Source organism: Poecilia latipinna, unplaced genomic scaffold (assembly GCF_001443285.1).
Source record: "Poecilia latipinna isolate Pla-1442-1.1 unplaced genomic scaffold, P_latipinna-1.0 Scaffold584, whole genome shotgun sequence".
NCBI classification, from domain to species: Eukaryota; Metazoa; Chordata; class Actinopteri; order Cyprinodontiformes; family Poeciliidae; genus Poecilia; species Poecilia latipinna.
This window is the reverse complement of record NW_015113200.1, coordinates 271133-294542: the sequence shown is the minus strand read 5'-3', so window position 1 is coordinate 294542 and position 23410 is coordinate 271133. Positions and strand designations below refer to the sequence as shown.

Below are 23410 nucleotides of genomic sequence, written 5' to 3'. Positions count from 1 at the left end.
ATATATATATATATATATATATATATATATATATATATATATATATATATTTCTTTTTTTTTTTTTTGCATTAACGAATGGCGAGCCACTAATAAAATCTCATTGTGGCTCATTTTTGTTGTTAGCATGTGCAGCTGTGACTTTTAAAGACTTTTTAAGCATCTCTATCAGGAATAATAATAATTTTGGGGGAGATTACAACACATATTTAAATACAATAGTAATATATTGCAGGTTACTAAAAATGATTAGCCCTTCCATTCAAATATATTTTTCCCTATAAATATAAATAGAACTTTATTTATTTGACCTTTGCTCAAGGCTGAAAAGCCAAATAGAAGGAGTCACTCCCATTTCTTTATTGCATGGGGATACTAGACTTAATATTTTGTTTCAGGGTGTTTTATATAACTCTGTATTTCACATGTGTTTCCATGCATGTCGGTATCATCTTGATATTCCAATCACAGCTATGGTATGTTTGCACCACTCTGATATGTTTTCTTTCAGGGTTCAACTCTGCACTTCATCCACATTTGTCTTTTCTCAGCCCTCAGTAGCCAAAAGAAGGGTGTGCTGAGCACCACGTAGGATGACAGGCACTGAGTGATCAGTAGGCACACAGTAGATTGCCTTAATAGTTTGATGGAGTTCAGCGTAGATGAATGAGGTCTACCAAAGGTCAGAGACTTGAACAATGGCTGCGTCGTAGTTTAAACTGGCTATAAAGTTTTATAACCTCTCCCGGTATAACCACTGAGAAACCTGAAAGGTTAATGCTTCTCGTTTATATCATGCGGTCAGTGAATAATAGATGAAAAGTTGCACTGTTTTACTTCATTTTAAGCTAATTCTGTTTGGTAGTGACACTTCAGATGTAATCAGAATAAGTACATGACCATCATGGAAGAACCTCAGAAGTAAATACTGGAAAGCGTTCAATTAGTCAGGCTACGCGTCTTGACGACAACTGGACGTAAATTGAAATGCAGACTGAACCGGACGACTTTCAGTTCAGTTTACTGAGACAAAGTTTAGCAAATATGTTTGTTTGTTTCTTTTACCCAAGCAGACACGAGCAAAGAGTTTCCGGAGGAGTCAAGTTCCTTTTCCGACCAATTTTCTTCCCTCTTTCCGTATTTCAGGTACCAAGGCCAAAGACAGCGTGGGCACAGGTGAGGTTTCCGTCTGTCAATAGCATGGTAATAGGAGATGCACAGACGAGAGGTTTTGTGGACAGTGTCTGATTGTGTGCAGCTCACCCCATTTGTGTGGGCTAATAGCAATAAAACAATGGCTTTCACAGAAACAGTTGGAAGCCACAGAGCTGCTTCTTTCTGAATCAATGAAAATGTACAAACACAGCAAAATTCATCAGGTTATGAAACAGAGGTTTCAAAGCAGCTCAGAAAGAATTATGCTGCATTTCTTTACATGAAAGATTATATCTTTGTAACTTTTCTCTTTCTGTTTTGCACATCTTGAAATGTTAAAAGAGCCATTTCGCAGAATACTCAGTGAAATGTCTCTTTGTACTACTTTTTTTTTTTTTTACAGAATCCACTCAAAATCAATATCTGCCAATTCCAACCAAATGTTTGAGAAAAAAGCTCCAATTTATGATCAACTGTTAAGCTGATAAATCTTTTTTGAATACATTGATCCTAAAAGGAGCAGGCTTTCTGTGAACAATCATAAATCATTTTACCTCCTAGAGGTGGAGGTAGCAACACAATGTGCGTAAGGAGGAGCGGTCATTACACAGCTCCGCAGTTTAACAGGATTTCACCTTCAACAAAATTATCCCAGAGGTGACACCCTAAACTGTCTTTAGCGGTTTATACTTGCATTTAGCGTGGTTAGCAGAGTTAGCATTGCTAGCTGCTAGCTGTGTGTATTCCCTCTAAATAGACCCTGATACTAACTATGGGGTTTACAATTTTCTAATTCGATGTCCTCCAAGAGACATAAAACTGGACTGTTGCAGTAACATGTTCAACTTATGCTGTCTGGAAAGGTCTCACCTCTTGTTGTTACTGCAGGAGAAGTCAACATGCCAATTTAAGAAATATATAATTTCCAGTTTTTCTTGATCATTGACTTAATTTCTCAGAAAGTAGCTAAATCGTCATTCTTCCGTTACAACTTCCCCACCAAAGAGTGTTGTTTTTAGCACCGCATATGAAGGCTTAGGTGTGGTGTGTTCACTGACTGGACAAAAGATTGGATTTTTTTTTTGTTTGTTTGTTTTCAATCGGCAGTCAAGTGTAAAATCAGCAGACTCCAGATGAGTCCCTGCTTATCTTTCATTTTAAAAATGTCATTCTTACACTAAGAAATAATCATTTCCTTATTGTAGCGAAACCTAAATCGTTTAAAAGCTCACTCATTACGAGGCTAAGTGAAGGTCAATTATGAAACACAAGAGGACAGCATTTTGCTTTTAGTGTATCTGTAGGGTTTAGCGGGATAGAGTTACATTTGTGTGTGTGTGCGTGTGTGTGTGTGTCTGCAGTGGCTGAGAAGACCACCGGAGCGATGGGGAACATCGTTGCTGCCACTGGTCTGGTGAAGAAGGACGAGTTCCCGACTGACATGAACGTGAGTGCAGCGGGTCTGTCTAAAAATCCCCCATCATATGAGACATGGATTTTTATTTTTTTTTATTTATTTTTTTGCTGAATTGCCGTAACCATAGATGCTAATGGTGACCAGCATCCAGAGTCTAAAATCCTGTTATGGTTTGTTTATGGGTCGAAAAGAATCTAAGCGCAGATCTATTACCCGAGGCCGGCGTCTCTTAAAAAGTAAATTTAATTTCACAAAAACGATAAGAGTTTGTTCAATTTTAATCCAAAATCAGAACAAGGCCTGTTGTTTGACTAGACATCACGAGACAATGAAGAAAAAAAAGTATTTGAAACACAAAGAATAAAACAAAACCGTGGATCTTAAAGGGACAGTAACACATACTGAAAAGCAAGTTAAAAAGCATGCAACCGAAGTGAAAATAAACTTAAAATAACAAAAACATAAAATGTCTGCTCTACACAAACTGCTTTGTGTTCTTCCATTCAATTAAATTAATTAATCAAATAAAATCATACTTGCGTTGTCTTACATTTCAGTCACACAGTTAAGTAGGAAGAATGGTAAGGGTTAGGGTTAGAATGGTAACCTAACCTATTATCACTGTGATGAAACCAACATGCCAATAAAAATGATACAATCGGTGAAGATGGGTTACTTTAAATTATTCCACTCTACATATTTAGTTATCAATGTTCTAATTGTGACTGAAATTTGAGTCAATTATATTTAATGGTTTCTTCACCTGATACACAAACTGGTCTTCCACTGTTATCAAAGTCACATTTGGCCTAACTATTCAGATTGTCTGTGAAAAGGTAAACGCTGGTCTTTTCTCCACTGTTTCACTAACATAATAAATCTGACAGCTTGTTCTCTTTGCCCACTCAGTGGCTCGATGCATACGAGTGATAAAACAGCAGACTGTTACACTGTTCACGCTGTATTGAGCAATTTACTCGCACTGACACACCAATCACTCAATACATTAAAACAACCCCGCCAGACATTTGAAAATTAACAAACTATAGAAGAGTGCCTTATTGTCAGAACGGAGTCTGAACATTTCTGTCAAAGCTAGTTATGTTTTTTTTTCTCCTTAAATGTGGTTCAGGAAATATTAGTAAGTCATACTAGCTGCAGGATGGATATTGAGACGTCACGTTACAAATTTTACAAAAACCTTTTCACATAAACAGACTTAAAAAAGTGTTTTTTACACGTTTTAAAAGCTTCAGGAATGTTTTGAGGCCCATAGCAAAGAGTAAGAAGAGATGAATGAGTTCAAAGCACCTCTAATCTCAGTCTAATCTAATCCATCTCTGAGATTTGCTGACTAACTCTTCTCAGAGGATATCCTGCTAATGTCTTGCTGGCTTATGGACACCTTAAAAGGTTTTGAGGAGTTCATACAGTTTCAGTAACAGTGAGGGACGTGGTTGGCTACATAGCTAGAAAAATGAAACGTAGAATCTTCCATTTATACCTTGAGAGCACGAAGAAGAACTTTTTTAAATATTACGATATAAAAATTTTTGTGAGCGCCTGAATGAAATGTTTCTACTGTGTCTACGTAAAGACATACAACCAATCGTAAAATATTATCGAAATCAGTTTATATCTCGTTCACTTTTTCACAATCGGTGATCCATCTGATTAGGTGTGTCTTTGTGGTGGTATCCCATGGTGCATCCTCTAAGGCCACGTTAATCTCATTGGTGGATTTGCAGCAAAGACACTATCTTGCCAGAGCACAAAGGATTACAGCCTGTTCTTCCTCTGTGGCCTAATTGACTTGATTAGTGCTGGGTTTAAAAATAAATGACGTGTGACCCACTAGCTTTGTTTTCAGGGCCAGCCAAAGCAGGTGGGGCAAAAGCTGATGCATATTGTGAACAGTGTCCTTTTTCACAACATGCATCAGCTGCTCAGGCCAAACCTGGCAGCGTTGCAGTAATGAAGTAACACAAAAACCCTCTCAATTCAATGACAGATATTTAAAATCTTCTTTGTTTTAAAGCTACAGTGTCATTGCATTAACACAAATGTCTAAAACAAACATTGGATATGATGATTGATCCATTTATTTTATTTTGATAGGTGAAACGCAGACTTTATGGGTTGACCATGTCAACAAGTAATGCCTGTGGATATGATGAACTTTGTTCTTTTTACTCATTTTTACACAAACAGTGGTTAAATTTATTTGTTTGTAGTAGCAAACAAGTAGCTGTTTGCTACTACAAACTATTACTGCGGCAGAGTTGAAAAAGTTGGTGGTTGAAGTGTTTTCGCAGCGCAACACACAAGTCAGCCAGTGTGTGTTGACAAGCTGTGGTTGAGGGGGGCAGGCAGTCCATTTCGTCATCTCCAACTCACACCATGGAGGACTTCTTCGTAAAAAAAAAAAAAAACTGCAACAAATTGGATGTTATCACCTTAGAAGATAATGTTTGGTTCCTAAGAGAGGAGAAATGTGATTGCGACTGGTTGCAGAGTTTAATCTTGGGATCTTTCTGCATTACGGTAAACTCCTGTGATCACAAGTTTTGTATTTCCACTGAGGCCTTTGCCACAAGCAAAGATGATTTGCATGCAATCCACATAATCAAGACTGCTGCTCAACCCATGAATGAATTGTCCTTACAAATGTGGTTTAAAAGGAAATAAAGAGGCTTTTCAATGGATTCATTCAGACTAAAGTGGTAGGCTGAGCACTTGCTTTCATAATCAACGTGACAAAATTCACTTGCTGGTGTTCATATGTTTGCTTTTCTTATGCTTGACCACCCATCTTGACTTTAGGCAAATAAAAGTACTGTAAAATTTAACTGTTGTCATTAAGTACAACATGGAGCTACATCTCTATTAACATCTTTTACAGCTTCTTAACTAATTGACCAAGTGTTTGTAAGTGACGCAAATTTCTAGCTAATTGAAACAGAAGCTACGGTTAAAACCATATCTGAATGTTAGATGAGAAACAGCCCGATATTAACCAATTAAAATTAAATAAAAACACGTCCAGTAATATTTATGCACAGCATCAGCATGAGCACATCCTGAAAAAAAATAAGCATTGTTCTCAGTCTTCAGTCTGATATTATCATTGTGGCATTCGCTTTTTTCTTGTAAAGTGGGAACCTGGATCTGCTTGTCAACGGCTGATGGTGTCGTCCTGGACATGCATGTCATGGCAGTCATGATACTGTCCTGTCATATAGCAACCGTTTCTTCAGTCAGAGGCTTTTTTTTTAGATTTGTTGCAAGCCTGACTGCTTCTGGAGCTCATTCCTGCCCACAGCAATTACAACCACAACATTTAATTTCCCTTTCAAATAAAGCATTGAAACTGGAACACAGGGTCACGTGTGAGACTTTCCTAATGCAAACTGACAGAAGTGCTGAAATAAATTTCTGCAACTGTTTTAATATTTTAGGCACGAGGCAGCCATGTTGGATTTTGAGAGCAGGTTTGGTTCTTCCCAAAGCTATCTGACTTTTCATTGGGTTTGATCTGAAATTGGAGCTGACTTGTACAACTAAGTGAAATACAATATGCCACAAGCCAAATGTAGAGATTTTTCATGGGTTTAGAGCTTTCCGTTGTTTTTTAGAGCTAAATGGTTGCATGTCTGTACTTTACTTTTCTTATCCCAAAGAGAAACCGAAATCGATCTCACAACGAGAGACACGGGGCTTTATGAAGAAAACATTTTACTATTTAAACACATGTCAAAGCACGTATCTTCATAAGCCAATATGTTTAATTTGTGCTGCTTCTGTGAATCTGTTCCCGCCTCATTTTCATCTCTCACCTTTCCTGCAGCCTGAGGAGTACGGGCAGGAGGCCATGGAGGGCCAAGGAGAGGCGATGCTGGAGCCAGAGGGGGAAGCATATGATGAGTCCCAGCAGGTAACCGGCACAACATAAGCCACGAATGTCTCCCTCATGTCTATTCTTTCGAAAGTCACACGTCACCGTGCTCGCATGAACCAGTGACTGTACCACAGAGAGCATTTTTTGTGTGTTATGTAAAACACTGGGTCGCAGGCGGGGACGAGTCCATTCACTTACAGTAGATGGAGGCGCATCGGTATTCACATGCGTTGCATTCAAGCTGGATTGTATTTCAACAGCCCTTCACATTTGCCCTCCACTTGTCTTCCTCTCAAACACTGAGGTCGCAGTTCTTTTTTTTTTTCTTTTCTTTTTCTAGGAATAATATCGGAAGACTTTCCCAGCCATTTGTCACAAAGGGTACATGGAGTACACTGACTATACCACCACCTACCAGCAACAGAGTGTGTGTGTGTGCGTGTGTGTGCGCGTCGTCGTTCTGTTCATAGATACAGGCAGGATGTGAGTCCGACACAGATGGTTATTTTTGGAATTTGACTGTCAGGGGCAAGACAAACTGTGCAGAGTCAATGGCTTTGAAAGCAGATTTTAAATAGCCTCAGTAGTAAATACCCCACAACACAGATTATATGGATAGTGTTACAAGTAAATAAGTCATGATTTTCTGGGAGTTTTAGTTAAGATAAAAAAAAAGAATAAGGAAAATTAGATAAGACTTGAAGACCTTACAGTGCAGTTACTTACAGCTGTTTTTTAATTTTATTTTCTGCTAGGGCTAATATATGAATAATATTAATAAATTCTAATTGAATCCTAGAACAGGCTCCTGCAGGCATTAGCATGCATCATCCTTGCTCTCCTCTGTCTCGTCTTTCTCCCACTCCTCTGCATCTCTTTCCCCTCCCCCATTTTCTGCTACACAAGTGATGTGCGAGCTCTGTCTCAATGGGTGTGGCGATGACGCTCTGTGCCTTCGTGCATTGTGGGTAATGTCAGGGTCTCCCTGTGTTGTTGTAAATGTGAATTCTTACTGCTGCACAGTGAAAGTCGCCTTAAAACACTTTTTCAAGGCATCATCTTTTTCGTGTTGCATTAATTTTAAACCAGCAGAACTTATGTGCATTTTCTGTTTGTTTTTTTCCTTTGCGCTAAATAGAGCAGTGTACATTACAAGCAAATAGGGAATGTGCACACAACTCTCCCACCATGCTCATGCAGGATTGTGCTGCCCTCTGTTGGCTGGATCACTGAAGCTCAGTTACAATAGAGTGACATCACTCTTGGCAATGAGCCTGTAATATAGATCCCCATCTACATTTTAAGATCCCCCTCAAAGTATTGCTCCTTTCTCATCACGGGGTTTCAGTTGTGCAAATGAAACCCTAATCCGTCCATCCATCCACCATCAGTTGTGAACAAAACCCCAAGGTACTTAGGGGGTAGTATACAAAGTCGACTTTTTTGTGCTTTATGTGTCTCTTGTGCTATATGCGCTTGTTGTAATATTATTCCCTCATCAGAAACATATCTGGAGTGCTGTTTTTGATCCTTTCATTCGTGTTTGTGAAACCCTTTGAATCTCCCCATGGCAGCCATTGGGGGATGCCAGAAAAGTTTGCTCCTCCTTGGCACTTCAGTCAGTATTTTCCCCACTCAGCTCCACTAGACCAGCGGCGGTAGAAATTTCCAAACACCTGATGGAGCTGAGAGTCTGCTGAGCTTATCATGCAAACGCTCCTACAACTCATCCTAAATGGCACAGTGGAGAAGTACTGTTGTGACGACGGGCTTCTTAAAGAGAAAAGAGGCTAACTTCATGGTGTCAGGTGCAAAGTCAAATTGTTGTTTAAGTCATGCTTGATATAAATCACATTTTCATAGCAACTTAAGGCAACAGCTACTTGACCGTCCTATGAAATGGCTGTCTGCTTCAGACAGCGTCTGACCTCCAATCTAGAGGGGGCAGTGTGCCTTTTTTCAGTCGAGAACCATGGACTCAAACTTGAAGTCTATATGTGTACATATATATAATAATAATATATACACCATTTGTATGTATATATTTGACTTAGACTGGCTCCACAATCCCATCTAATTTGCAAACATAGTTTGATATATATATATAATCCTTAAGTTGTTCTTTTGTATTTTACTTCCATGCAGTCTAACTTTCCTATCATCATATAAAATGGATCTTTATGCGTTTTACCATTGAATCGTCAGATAAGTTGGTTGAAATTTGACCAGCTTTATTTTTTTTTTTCTTTTCACACATTACGTACTCTCTCAGACACTCTTCTCAGTAAAAGCAGCTTGGCAATACCACCAGTTAAAATCTTTATGTGCAACAAATGTGACCCGTCTATCTCTCACACTCGTCTCCTTTTTCTTTTTTTCCACCAGGAGAGCCAGGACTACGAGCCAGAGGCATAAATGCAAACGTCCAAACCATCATCCAACCAGCAGCACAATAACATTTCTAATAATAAAAGGACAAATGCTGAAACTATTACAATTATATCCCTGTTGCAAAAAAAATAAATAAATAAATAACAAAATCCAACAAAAATGACAAGCATTCCCAGTGAAAAATGTTCTTCCTTCAAGACAAATCTTTTAATATTATTATATATTGTAAATGTCATGTTATTAATGTAATGTGTTGGGTGTAGGTATTTATTGAAATGTAGGATTCGTCCTCTCGGTCTCATTTCCTTGATTCCCTCCCAATGAAATGAGACCAGAGCCGGGACTTGTGACTTTGTACACGTGCGTATCTGTATCTAGAAATGTGCAATAGATGTTCATCAACTTCCAATGAGACATTGGGAGTGGGAAAAAATAACAATAAATGAGTAAATATGACCTGTTGCAAGCAGATATGAGAACAATAATATCTTAAATGTCGATGATGCCTGTTTGTGTTTTCTTTTTTTTTCATTTTCTTCTTTTGGATTTCTTTGGAGATGAGCTTGTTTTTGAAGTAAGAGTTTTTTACATTGTATCTTTATAGTTACTCGTGAAATCATTCCACTACACTATCTGTTAGAAGCCAACAGAGTGTACATGTTTGTGTGTGTGTGTGTGTGTGTGTGTGTGTGTGCGTGTGTGCGTGTATGTGTGTATGTGTGTGTTTGTGTGCAATAAAAATTTTAACAAGTTAAAGTCAATATATTCTGTCTTGGAATCATAATGGTTGTCATATCAATATGTGCTTTAAATTGCAGGTCTTGTCACTATGAAGGTTTCTGTGTTAAGCCAGACAACAAATCCTCTGTAAATAAAAAGTTTGAAAAACAAATGTACTCTTTGCATTGTTTCTCTGCTTGAAATGACTGTCTGCCTCATTGTTCAGCATTGTTGCTTGTTTTTTTTTTTTTTTGCTGTCTGGGGGTTTGGTCTGGATGTGGAAAATCTGCTGAGTAGGCTCGAGCCCAATGGCAAGAATGCTGTCATTCTTGGGATGCCAGTCTGAACCAGCCTTTTTTTGGGAGGGAGGAAGGTTTTATCTCAGTTAATCCATCTGAAGCGTGCAGGCTTAGGGCTCAAATAGGTGGGTGTGTGTTTTTGTGGAAGGGGCGGTGGGGGGGGCTGTTTTAAACAGTCCCTCCCGTCCCTCTTGGATCACACAGATCTGTGGAAGCTACAGAGTCAAAGACGGGAGCCATGGCCTCGTTTAAGAAGTCCTTCGAGAGCCTGAAAGGAACGAGCCACTCGGCTGCAAAGGGGGTCACGGAGACTGCAGGTACAATCACACAGGACTAATCCACCAGCGTGTCTTATTAGATGTGAAATGCTGGACACATTTTCGGTGTTACTTCCAATAGATCTTGTGATGTGTTTCTAGTGCAGGCAGCTCAAGAGGCTGTACAGCAGGTGGCAGACTCCTCCAAAGAAACCGTTAGCACAGGTAACACATTGCTTTCGCCATGAATAGTTTTAATATGCAAGTTACTTTAAAGAAGTCAGGTTTTTTTTTTTTCATAGGTTAATTTAAAAAATGCATCTTTCCCACACCAAGCGATTTGAGCCTTCAGATAGAAAGTCACTTGAATTATTATAAAACCAGTATTTATTTACTGTCTGTCTCTTGATAGTAAAATAAAAGTTTGTTAAATGTCTTTTTTAGAACTGGAGCATAAGAGAAATGATTTCTTTACACTAAGAATTAGATTCTGTCCCTTGCAAAATGATTCCTACCCCTTATTTTGTGCAGTTTGAGAGAATGCAACAACAAAATTCAATGTACTGTATTGAGATTATATAGACTCAAACAAAGTCGCTCATAATTGGGAAGTGAAGGGAATATATACTTCACTTCCCAATTATGAAAAATTAACTCTGGAGGAGCTGTAGAAATCCACAGCTCAGGAGGGAAAACTGGCAGACAAAACATCTACTATGAATGTTTTATGTCGTGAACAAATGTTTAGTGAAATTTTGCCTAACTTTATTTATTTTGTTATAATGACTTATTTAACCTCCTGAGGATGTTTCTTCATGTTTTCATTTCTTTTTTTTTCTTCCTATATGTTTTGACTTGTTAAAGCTGCACAAGAAGCCAGCAGGCAGACTCAGGCGGTCATTGGAAAAGCTGCTGACAAGGCCACAGACACCATCAAGGAGTTCGGACAGAAAATGGAGCCCAAGTGAAGAGTTCGAGCTGAACGTTTGATCATCAACGATGACTCTTAACACAACCAATCGCGTGTGGGATAGAAAATCTTAAGTGTTTTTCACACACACACACACACGAGCGAACATTCCAGCAAGGAATCTTTTACGAAATGTGTTTTCTTCCAGTTTTCTGCTTGTATTGATTTTCACTCTTCATAACACATTCGAGAATGTGCATTTATTTTTGGCAAATAAACAGAGAACAACTTCTCCCCTAAGGTTCATGAAATGTGCTCCCCCGCCCCCCCACACACACTCACACACACACACACACACACACACACACACACACACTGTGCAGCTAGCACCGCAGCTAACTGTATTAGCACTCGCTCTGTGGCGGTGCTGCTGCTGTGCGCTGTTGAAAGCACTCATCAATGAATCACCACGGTCATCATTACCGGCACATTGCTGAGGAGATTGGCCTTTGGCGGGCCGATCGCTCCTGATGGGAGTGCGATCGGAGCTTGTCTACCTTAGTGCTCAGCCACACACCTCCCTCCGTCGCACTACATCGTCGCTAGGCAACAGAACTCAGGGCCGGTGTGTGATTGGTTGTGGCCTTCGAATTGAGAGCGAGCCTCCTTTCTGCCAGTACATGCTGTTCCTGCCATGCTCACAGCGATGGTAAAACCAAGACGGAGGAGGGTTTAATCCAACATACATATACATCCAAAATAATACATAAAACCTTCATAAGAATTACAAAAGCGATTCTGCTTGCAGTGTTGGAATAAAGGGATAAGGGCGAACAGGATGAAAGCCTTGGTTTTAGAAGTGGTTCGCTGTGTGGGAGGCTCTTCTTCACTGCTTCCTCCAGGCTCCTTCAAGCTGAAATTCTCTTCTGTCTTATTATATTTTGGAAGCAGAAGAAAATTCCTCGTATATCTTACACAAAATGTCCAATGCGAGTGACTTTTTCTGGAATTTTTGCAATTAATCTTCTCGTATCACATCGAGAGCTTGCAAGCACACGTGGCCTCGCACACATTCACAGATAAATGTTTTACTTGAACACACATGTAACACACTTTTGCGTCCCACTGGCTTTCAACACTTAATCCCTTTGACACGAGGGTCTCGTCGCAAATGTCTTCCCTAATGCGAAACGCCACTTCTCCCAGATCAAAAGTTTATCTATCTGCTCGCCGTCTGCCATTGTGTGGCGGTGAGAACCTGCGGTTAATTACAGTGATTTACGTATGATTAGAGAGCAGAGCACAGATTTTGTCATTACATTCCCACTCGGTTACCAGAGCTCAACGCTGGTTTCCAGGGAAACTGGAAATGTGAAGCTTCTTTTTTTTTTTTTTTTTTTCCTCTCTCTCCCATAGACAGCCACTGCCTGAAAGAGCGAGGATTGCCTAAGATAGATTCTTCTAGAGACAAACCTGTAGCCAGTGCAATCAGAATCAATCAGACTTTGGGGGGTTCGGGGGGCGGAGAGATGCACAGACAGATGTTGCTCTCACTCAGGGGGTTGCGATTTTTGCCATGTTTGACCCAGTTCTGAAGAAGTGTTGCAGAGAGGTCGGACTTTGCTTCTGAGGTAGGTCTCCGCGCTACATTTTCAGCCGTTTGCTCATTCTTTCTTCTAGTTGGTCATATTTGGATTCCTCTGCATGGTATGTAGCGTTTTGTGACGAGATACAACTAAAACAGAATTCAAATGTGAGGTATGTTGATGTATTCGTAAGCTGAAAGGCTTAGTATCGAATCAAGCAGTGGGAGAGGAATTCATGGTATTTTAGTAGCTTAAATAAAGAGTTTACCAAAAGTACCTTTTACGCTAAAATAACCCCCACATTTCCAGAAAGTAGCAACAATGATTTCCTGGCAATTTCTGTATCGCAGAAAATGTGTTTTTGTATAAAGATGGAGCTATTGTTTTCTCCTCCGCTCATGCGTGGGTTGGTCTCTGGTTACAGTTTGCACAAACAGTGTGTCTATGCCGTGTTATGCCCCTCAGGTTATCTCACCACCTTACCGAAGAGACAGAATGGGAAGCCTTAAGGACGAGAAGCGAGCTCTCAGGGAGGACCGCCAGCCCTGCGAGAAGACAAATAATGAAGGACTTTCTGAAGGCTCAGACAGCAGCGCTGCCGCTGAGGGACGTCCCTTACGCACATGTCAAGAGTCAACAACTTCAGAGGACTGTCAGTCAAAACTCCACATGGACGCCAGCTCTGTTGGGAATAGAGAGAAAACTCTAAAATCCAAAGATCCAGAGTTTTGCGGAGTCAATAGCAAAAGCTCTGAGCCGTCGGCCTCTGAGCCAGTTAAGGACTGTGCACAGCCTGGTGACATGCCTGTGACCCTGCAAACTGTAGCTACGCAAAATGAAGCCACAATCTCTACTAACAACCAGGGTAACGGAGATGCTGAAGGGGAAAACGTGGCTCTTGACAAAGGAGACGGAACAGATGTTGTGAACATCTTTGTTCCTGTGCCATCGACTCCTGACCCCTCCGACCCTCGCTCTCCAGCCCCTTTTGGGCAGCAGCACATGCGCACGCAAGTGAGCCTTGAAGTAGTCCAGTGCTGCTCGGCTGCCACCAGCCCCATGACTCCTCCGGAAGGAGATCATTCCTTCTTCTTCCCAAACAATTTTGGAAAACACGGAGTTGACCCTGTTGCGTCCGCTGCCGGCACCCACGATGCAGAACTGCAGGTGGGTCAACAAGTGGAGTTCTGCTCCGTCGCCACATCCCCCATGACACCAAAGACACCATCGAGCACGGCTTTCCCAGTGCTCATTGGAAGAGGGACGGGGAAAAAGGAGGAGAAAACAAAAAAGGAGGAGGAGCAAAGGGAGACTGGCCAAAAGAAGAGTTGTACAACGACAAAATGTACCGAAGAAGTGTCAAAAAACGACGAATCTTTGAAATGTGCCAAGGGCTTGAGTTCATATGAATCTGTAGGGAGTTCCACCAGTGGTCTGGCTACTGCTGTAACGCAGGGGACCTTTGAGGACAGTACCCAGCAATGCACGCAGCAGAGGATGGGGAGCATGGATCAAGACATTACAATCTTGGTCACTCACTATGGCAACAATGACGAGGAAGCTGAGTCACATTTTCAGACCCTGGAGCCTGACATGGTGAAAACAGAAGAAACAGAGAAAGGTGAAGAAAACATCAGTAATATGAAGAGCGAGGACAGAAAAGAAACGGCCTCCACAGTAGCTCCTGATCTTGCTCAGGAAAAATCGAGCCCAAAGCAGCCACAAAAACTACCTGGGAAAACAAACGTTTGCACTGAACCCGACAATTCAGAGGTCGTGGCTCACAAAGGCGCACGAGTGGACATGAGAGATGTATCCGTGCCAAAATCTCCAGTCCCCGAATCCCCAGCTCCATTCGGCTGCCACAACATCCGAACACAAGTGAGCCTGGAGGTGGTGCAGTGTCAGTCTGTGGCCACCAGTCCCATGACCCCTCCTGAGGGGGACCAGGCCTTTAACTTCCCCAGCTCCTTTGGGAAATGTGGAGGTGTGGGCACAGAAACAAAAGACGCTGAGATGCAGGTGGGTCAGCAGGTAGAGTTTCGCTCCGTCGCCACAGCGCCCATGACCCCGAGAACTCCAGTCGCCACAACTTTTCCGGAGATAAAGAAGGAGGTGAGCATTGAAGAGAAGATAGTGGAGGAGAAGGAGGAGGAAAGTAGAGAACAGCTCGTAGAGAATACGAAGGAAGTACCCAAAGAGGTGGAGAAATTAACCCAGAAAGAAAGCATAGGGGAGGACAGTAAGGATGTGAAAAACTGTAAGGAAAAAGACGAGGAGAAGTGCGAGGAGCCAGTGCAGGAAGTGAGCTGGGACGAGAAAGGGATGACCTGGGAGGTGTACGGTGCCGTGGTGGAAGTGGCCGTGCTGGGCTCCGCCATCCAGAAGCACCTTGAGAAGCAGGTACAGAAACAGAAACAGCTGTCCACCATGCCTCCGCCACCTCCACTCAACCCAGCGGCGTCCCCACTGCCTTCAGAGCCGAGTTGCGGGGGTTCGGGCAAGCGCCGGGGGCGGAAGAAAGGGGAGCACGATGGGAAAGCGAGCCGGCGCAGGAGAAACCCCTTCCGGCTGATGATGGAGAACGTGCAGCAGCCGCACTGCTGCTCTAAAGCTCACACTACCGAATGACGGAGGAGGCGGGCTCTGATCACAACAGCTGGCCGGAGAAAATAAATGCCATCTGATCTGCGTGGCTGTGATACTCTGATTTACCACAGCTTGAGTTTAGTGTTGGACGGGGTGAGAAACGAATCACACCCTCACACGAGACAAACAAGCTCAAGAAGCATTTACGGACTGAGCCACGGAGCATCAAGAAGCAGCCATACTATTTTATTTTGTCGTCGTTCTTTTAGTAAAAGTTGCTGTGACGTCACTTTAACAGATTGTCGGGTTTAATGGAGTTACTATGAGTGTGATGCATCAGTGTCATTGTTAGCTTTGCTCTTTTTATTTTTTTATATTATTTTTTTTTCCTTCTCAGCCCATTCAGTCATCCAGTGAGTCATTTGAGTTATTGATATTTTTTAATGCACCTCAGACAAGTGACGCCATGGCAACAAGCTTTTCCTGCCTCTGGCTCACAGTACTGAAGCTGAGAGAGGTGAGGAGGACGGTTTTTATGTCCTGTCAGTTCAGTGCAGAGGTGATTTTTATGACATTTATGAGAATTTAGAGTACATAGTTAATATTGATGTATGTGCATAATATTTCCTAGGCTTTTGTAGTTTAATTTAAGTATGAGTATGCTTAGCCATCACTCATTACTGTGTTAAAATACAATGAAAAGTATTTCAGCTGTAAAATTTGCTTTGAAAATTGATTCTAAGTGTGTTTTATTTCAGAGATGAGTGTCGTGTTGGTGTTCTCACACTGAAATTCCTAATGAATAAAGCATCTTTATTCACAGATTGCACATGTAATACATTCATTAAGTTGTCAGCAAGAATTAAAAAAATTTTTTTTTCCATCAGCAAGTTTGCAGAAAGCATTTCGTGAGCGAATGTGTCAAACTCGAGGTAAACATCGACAATCAGAGAAAGATTTCCACTGACTAATAAATAACAATTTCAAACATACACAGACATTGCATTATTTGTATTTTCTTGCTTTTCAATTGGATTCATTTTGTAGCATCAGCTGCGAGGAAAATTAACATGGTGTGTTAAAAGTGATTCAGTGTGCAACAACAACACAAAAATGTTTTGCATGCTTTGCTGTATAAATTGCTTATCAGAATATTAGCATTTTTTGGAAGAGATTTTGCTTTTATCGTTACATGCCACGAGTTTCACATACTGCCAATGCCTATGTATTTATTCATTGTTTTTCTCTGGTGTTTTCTGAAAAAGAAACCTACATCTTTAAAACTGAAAAAAAAAAACCAACCTTATCAAATAAACAATCTAGAAGCTGAACGTATTTGTCATTTATGTGCGGATCTTATTTTCAACACCAGAGCTGATGTTTGAAATGTCTGGAAAGCAGAACTGATTCAAAAACCAAAGTGAAATCCAATCCTAATTGTTCCATTTATTTGTTTTTTTACTGAGAAAAATGTTTAAATATAACCATGAGTTCTGTGTTAAACCTGTTGCTTACAAGTGTATTTATATTATTCCTTACAGGCTTACTTAAGTTTACGTTCCAGTTTTCATATCAAAGACCTTTTTGAAGGCAGTAGCTGTGTTTGATTTGGATTGCGTGATTTTGTCCATCGCCGTTTCTCTACTTAGTGTTACAGATCTGTCGTGTCAAACATCGGGTTGTTAATCCCAAGGTCGATCTTGGCTGTGCTACTTTTCTTATTCTGACCCAACTGGGCGAGCGCTGCACCCAGAGGCTCATTGTACTCCGACGACTCATCGACATCTTTGTCCCACATGGCCCCCTTCTGTAATATAACAAGCAAATTGGAAAATGAATCTACATTCCAATTGATGAGTCCAAGTGAAAATAGACTTTAAGGTGCAAACTCACCTTGTCATCATCTGAATCATTTCCATCCATGATTGTGTCATAGTTGTGATCCAGGGAGCTGAGGCTTTAGGGGAAAAAACAGTAAAGCAGTTAGGAGGATATGTTTTTAGCGTTCAATTTAGTTTTTTTAATTTGAATATATGTCTCATGGTATGGCTGGAAGCAAAAAGCCAAACATCATGTCCAAACATGCCGCTGGGAGCGCACAGTGACAATATGTTCACCTGGAGGACATCCCAGCTTAAAATCCAGAACTGCCACAGATTAGAGGTCAAATTCTGATGATAGAGTTGATTTATTTATGTATTAATTTATTTTTTTTTTACCTGGATTTTTCTGCATCTGAGGTTTCCTCATTTAAATCCATGTCCAAGGCTAGAGCTGAGGAGATGTTCAGGTTTAGCACTGGGTTGGCACTGCAGCAGAGTAATGGTTAGCAGAGGAAAACAGAACAAAGACAAAAATTAAGAGATATAAACCACATTATGTACAGTCAAATTGCTTGGTAGTAATTTGTAGCAATTAACATATTCGCAGCAAAGCATATTAGTTTGTACATTTCAACAATATTAGCCATGATATTTTTGTAGCAAATCTGATCTAAAGAAACATTAACATTAACCCCCTAAGTTTAAAAAATGTAGTTTGTTAATGTTTATGCTAAGAATATTCAAAATGTAACTACATTCTTCTGTAGATTATTCATTTTCTTAAATCTCTCCGAACATCTTGATAAGAACTTAAATGAAGATATTTGTTCAGTCAACTTTTATCCTCATTTTTCACATTGGATTCAGAGAACGGTAAGGGTGACACATTCTGATGAATGTCTACCAGAAATAATCATTGAAGTTTAATAGCTGCCATGGGGTTTGAACTGAAGCAAGCGAGGAAAGTTTGCATCAAGCTTTAGCCACAGTCACAGCGCCAACACAAAACGAAGCAACCAGGACAGAGCAGAGACGCCTTTTGGTCATAAATGGTTTGTGCACAGTAGTGACAAACACTAAGCTGGCATATTAATCTGGCGTATTTGGTGTTGACTGATTTTAGTTTACACACTGCAAATGAAAATAGTTTATTCCACTGGCAATTTTAGACAACTTCAACCAGTAAGTTTGTTTTTGATAAGAAATGAGACAGGCGTCTCTCAAATATTATCAACAGTGGAAAAGGAGTATCAGTTTCATTTACATTCTGATAGCAAAATTGTACTTATAACCTTCTCAAATGTTAACGGAAAATTGTGTTTTGATATTACACCAATCAAACATTTCCTGCTGAAAATTGCAGGGCAGATTTTTTTGCATGTTTTTTTACTGATTTATCTTTCCTGATGAGCTCTAAGTGCACGGCTGAAGGGCCTTCTTTCGTTAGCTCTTTATCTCTCTCTATCAGATTCAATTCAGATCTCTGGATTCCACGAAATGTTGATGCTCCTTCCAGTCAGAGTAAACAAATTGCTAAATTTAAACGATTACTTTTGTCTACCAGAGGTATGGATAATCATTAAGTCAAGGAAGACGTTTCTGGACTGAGAACTTTAAATACGTGCCGATATCCATTTGTTAAGAAACTGTTTGCAAAACTGTTATTTATTTAATAAAAATGTAAATGGGCAAGTATTGCCTGTTGTCTTCAAAGTGTATATTAACATAAGAGAAAACTGTTAGCAGCTAATTAATTAAAGTGATAAATTAATCAAATTTCACCATCTTAAACATATATCGTTTCTACTCAAAAATTCTACCCTCTTTAAATAAATGTACGTTCTTAGCCAATATGGCTTTTATTTAGTGAACTCAATTGGGTCCCACACAAAAAGCCCTCTTTACTTGGCTCATTCAAGGCCAGAAAATCCCATATGGGGCCCCAACACTGTACGTACAGTGACTCCATCCATATATTTTGTGGTAAACTGGATATATTTCTCCATCCTGCTAATGGGCTCACCCTTCCATGGTGTACTTGTTGGTCCCAGGCACGACAGCGCCACCTTTCTGGTTGTCAGAGTTCAACATAGTTGTAGATTTCATGGCATTCGCTGCTTTCAGCTTCCTTCTGAAGCTGTGGTGCGAAAAAGCTGCATTGATATCAAGTTTTACAGCTAATTATTCACTCTGCTAAATGTCTTTCTCTTACTTTCTGCGAGTGCACAAAAGCGAGGTCGTGAGTATGACCAGTACAATGATGAGACCTCCAACGATGCCCAGCAGACCGTATACCAAGGGATTCGTTTTTGTTTCAGCGACGGGAACGCTGCCCTGAAACAAATTCAGGAAACTCATCTGCATTATCTGTAGCGATTGACACTTACATTTTTTTTTTTTTTTTACTTGTTGCTCATCACTTCAGGGAAAAGCAGCATCACTTTTAGGAAAGCAGACTCTGCAGCTGAACATACTTACAATATTGACCAGGCCCACTTCATACAGCCCAGGAAAATGTTCTTGATCAGAAAGCCTCTTTTCTACTTCTGAAGAAGTAAGAGCGGTTCCATTTGAAAAGATGAAATATGCCAACATGAAAGACTGTGCGGCGTTCCTGAGAAAAGAGGGGGGGGAGGGAATCATATTATCACATTATTTCATCCAATATGAATCCAATATGAAAGCTCAGTTTCTTAAATTATTATTGCATGTTGTGATGTGCTTCGTTAATAGGATCTTTGTCACCACCTAGTGATCGATATGTATATGAAAAGAAAGCATTTTTTTGTTTTGTTTTTTGCTGGTTTTTACTAAAATATTAGCTGTAAAAAAATTTACCTGGATATTGAAGACTGGTCTTTGATTGAAACGATGTCAACTGAAGCGCCAGTGGCTGCAGAGAGTTTCCTGAAGGAGATTAAGTAATTACATCAAAGGTTTTTTTCAATATATAATATTACAGTTTTCATAGCTTTCTTAAAAAAAATGTATGGACAGAAGAAATTCACCTTTTGATCTCATCGAGTGACTGTTCGACCTCATTCACTGTAGTTCTAAACTGGAGTTCAGTTCGGAAGCCCTCGTCAATGGTGAAAATCTGCAAAACAAGAACAAATATAACACACAAGTGGAAACACAGACATTTTAAACCCTGTGTCGTGTTTGCACGATGTTTTCTCGGAGAGTCGTGAATTCACGTCCAGTCCCTCACCTCCAGGACGGTGGTGTTGGAAAGGTTGCCTGTGTCCGTCGCAGTCACCGTTACCAAATATTTCCCTTTCAGTTTCAGGTCAAGACCTTCTGTAGTTCTGATGGAAGAGGACAAAACAAGTACAGCAATCAGCACATCACACAACAACGAGTTCCAAGTCATCAACAAGTAACGTCTGACTTAATATGTTGATTTGGAGTCAAAAGGCTCTGGTAGAATTTTATTTATTTTTTTTGCACTTACTGAATAATCCCAACATAGATATTTTGTTGTTGTGTAGTGACGGCCTCAAACAGGATCCTGGTGTCGGTGACAGCGTTTGTGACCCTGTCCTCAAATTGAACTTTTCTTACATCAAATTTGATCACACTGTTCTGTCCGGAGTCCCGATCTGAAGCCTGGGACAAGAAGCAGAAGCTCAATTAAGCATCTAGAGACAATTGCTAACTTGTCAGAAACAAGTTGACTATGACTTGTTGTTCAACTTTACTCACTGTGACTCCTGCAACTGATGTTCCTTTGCTGGCACTTTCTGACACCACAACTGAGTAGCAAGAAAAGATGGAGACAATCTGTTTTATAAAGTATTAACTATTAAAAAAATAGCTTGAACCTATGACTTGTACACAACTTATGTACGTCAGCAAAGACCAACATTTGGATGCCTGAAACTCTTTATACATCTTTGTCCAAATATGTGATGTATTACTTAGTTAAACATGTTGTTTATTTTTTAATAAAATTAATTACAGCAACATTTGCAAAAGTATATAAATCCATCCGAGTTGTTAATATCAGAGTGTAATGAAAAAAAAAAAAAAAAACACCTAGGAACCAACAAACCCTAAAAAGCAATATGAAAGACATTTCTTGTGGTATTTTTCTTACCACATAAATGATCAGGTCTAATATTCTGTCTCCTCCTGATTCATTGTGTGTGATTTGTTAGAGACTAGCTATTTAAATATGCTTACTAACTTTCTAACATTTGAAAATAGTAACTTATAATCATTTATTCTCAAAGCGTTACTCACCAAATACAGAGTTGGAGTAATAAAATTCAGGAGTGTTGTCATTTACGTCTCCAATGTTGATAACCATTTCTCCTGAGAAGATCCAGCAGAAAATATTTGAAAGATTTTTTTTTTTTTTTTAGGTTTTATGAAATAAACATTGGACTATAATTTCAACTTTCTGCTACTGAGATCAAATTGAAAAACAACTCAGTCCTGACCTGGCGTCACACTGTTGTTCTCTCCCTTTTCCGTGAACAAGTCCACCACCTGAGCCTTTATCACAGCTTGGTCACATTCTTCATAATCCAGAGGGTCTGCTGGACCAACTCGGACATCCCCATTCGGGTCGAGGGTGAACCAGCTGCAGGGTTCCAGTTCGCCACTGCACTTGCAATTGACAGATTCCAGCTCGTAGACCAGCGAATGGTTGGTGTCTTTGTCCTGACCTACGAACGTCCCGACAAGCGCGTCTGTGACGGCGTCCTCGGCCACAGAAACGACTTGGACTGACGTGAACTCTGGTCTTTCGTCGTTCACGTCCAGCACATTCACCTCCACCACTGTTTGAGCTTTCTCCAGCTCCAGATCTGTAGCTTCCACCCGCAACGTGAACTTCTTGGGTGCTGACTCATAATCGAGCTCGATGTCCGGGTCTACCATGATGTTGCCGCTGTAACCCTTCTCCTCTGCCGAGGTTCGAACAATGAAGCTGCCAAAGCTCCCATCGATGATGCTGAAAGAAATGCGGTTGAATTCGGGGGTTTGATCCAGATCCTCGGCGTGAACGAAACCCGCAGATGCGCCTGATTGAATGAATACTAATGTTATAATCCTGCCATGTAGGTGGGGATGAAGCAAATGTTTTTAAGCCGTAATACTTGCCCTTTTCTCCTTCTTTAACAGAAAAACTGTAGGATGGTGCTTTGAAAGTTGGGGCGTTGTCATTGATGTCCTGAGGTCCATCAGAGAGGAAACGTGAGCGTTCATGTTCTGTGTCTTGCATAATTATTCATACCCACTGAACTTATTCCTCTTTTAGCATGTAAAATACACAAACTTTGCTGTATTTTATGGAAACGTAAGGATAGATTAACACAAACCAGTGCATAAATGTGAAGCATTTATGAAATGTGTGGCACTGTTTCCACATTTTTGTGTTTGTACGACTGAATTAAATTGACAATATTTCTATGTACAAGACGTAAAACTAATCTAAATAGATTAGCCTGCAATCTATTTACTGTATGTTTGTGGGCAGTAAATAAATTAATTGCAGCATTGACCTCTTAAAGCAATCTGTTTTCCTGTATTTCATTTAGAGGTATTTTAGTAAAGCAAGCTAAATACAAATGCAGACCACACTTTTCACAATTTTTGTTTATAAAAAGATGAATCTGTATCTTTTTCTTTCGCTGTCAAATGAAATCCCAGTAACATACATTTAAGTTTGTGTGTCTTGATAAAATGTGGTAATTTGAGGGGGATGAATACTTTTGTGCAACTATCTGCTGATAGTGGGCTGGACATAAACGATTACAGCACCTACCTCCACAGTGATAATAACCGAGACAGAGGTTGACAGCGCGGGTGTTCCCATATCAGTGGCTATTACAGTGAGGATTATCCTCCCATTCGATTCTGGATTCAGTGCCTCCCGATCCAGTTCACCGCTATTTGTTAGCACACCGGTGTTCGGGTCAATGCTGAAGCTGCCGCTGTGTGTACTCGGTTTAATGCTGAATTGAATCTTGCTGTTTTCTGTGCCAGCTTCATCTCCATCTGTAGCCTGGACAAAACAAAAGTAACTGTTAAGGAGTTGTATATTTTAATAATCTATGGACAAGTATTAAACGCACCAGATATAGACATATTTTTAAAAGATCACCACATGTGAATGTAGTTCAGAGCGCACCTGATTATCAATCAGTCAAATCAATTTTGTACTTGTATAGGCCGCACCGGATTTTAAGCCGCAGATATCTCTGTCGCTCTAGGTTTTCCACAACGATGCAGCAGAGGGGGCCGGACACCCAAAATTTGAGTCATAACAGGTCAATTGATATCACATTTATTACGGTTGAAAAAGAAAAAGTTGCCCGGTTTAGATTTAACTGAACTGATTACGGTAGTTTCCGAACG

At 40.3% G+C, this 23410-nt stretch overlaps 3 protein-coding genes across 4 annotated transcripts in view; 2 read left to right on the top strand and 1 right to left on the bottom strand.

Annotated features, from left to right (window-relative positions):
- The window catches only part of sncb (synuclein, beta), a 17607-nt gene extending 8571 nt beyond the window's left edge, over positions 1-9036 (top strand). Inside the window, exons 3-6 of the mRNA XM_015042292.1 lie at positions 1146-1175; positions 2516-2601; positions 6419-6505; positions 8855-9036. Of these exons, the coding sequence (XP_014897778.1) occupies positions 1146-1175; positions 2516-2601; positions 6419-6505; positions 8855-8884 (233 nt within the window). The 3' untranslated portion in view covers positions 8885-9036. The remainder of the gene's footprint in view (positions 1-1145; positions 1176-2515; positions 2602-6418; positions 6506-8854) is intronic.
- Positions 9037-11417: 2381 nt separating this feature from the next.
- On the top strand, positions 11418-16324 carry gprin1 (G protein regulated inducer of neurite outgrowth 1). Of its 2 annotated transcripts, XM_015042291.1 has the most exons (3): positions 11418-12677; positions 13098-14078; positions 14112-16324. In XM_015042291.1, the coding sequence occupies exons 2-3, from the start codon at positions 13128-13130 to the stop codon at positions 15261-15263; spliced, it is 2103 nt and encodes a 700-aa protein (XP_014897777.1). In that variant the 5' UTR covers positions 11418-12677; positions 13098-13127; the 3' UTR covers positions 15264-16324. The 2 variants fall into 2 exon arrangements, with proteins under 2 accessions (XP_014897777.1, XP_014897776.1); XM_015042290.1 differs by having other exon boundaries at positions 13098-16324.
- Positions 16325-16466: 142 nt separating this feature from the next.
- The window catches only part of cdhr2 (cadherin related family member 2), a 17697-nt gene continuing 10753 nt past the window's right edge, over positions 16467-23410 (bottom strand). The window contains exons 18-32 of the mRNA XM_015042289.1: positions 22818-23057; positions 22154-22223; positions 21490-22074; positions 21290-21361; positions 20750-20799; positions 20499-20653; positions 20256-20352; positions 20053-20141; positions 19883-19951; positions 19523-19658; positions 19257-19378; positions 19068-19181; positions 17441-17530; positions 17115-17178; positions 16467-17028 (exon numbers count right to left, since the gene is read on the bottom strand). Coding sequence (XP_014897775.1) covers positions 16873-17028; positions 17115-17178; positions 17441-17530; positions 19068-19181; positions 19257-19378; positions 19523-19658; positions 19883-19951; positions 20053-20141; positions 20256-20352; positions 20499-20653; positions 20750-20799; positions 21290-21361; positions 21490-22074; positions 22154-22223; positions 22818-23057 — 2109 coding nt within the window. The 3' untranslated portion in view covers positions 16467-16872. The remainder of the gene's footprint in view (positions 17029-17114; positions 17179-17440; positions 17531-19067; positions 19182-19256; positions 19379-19522; positions 19659-19882; positions 19952-20052; positions 20142-20255; positions 20353-20498; positions 20654-20749; positions 20800-21289; positions 21362-21489; positions 22075-22153; positions 22224-22817; positions 23058-23410) is intronic.

Coding starts and splice junctions, on each gene's coding strand:
- gprin1 (XM_015042290.1), top strand. CDS start 13,128: ATGGGAAGCCTTAAGGACGAGAAGCGAGCTCTCAGGGAGGACCGCCAG.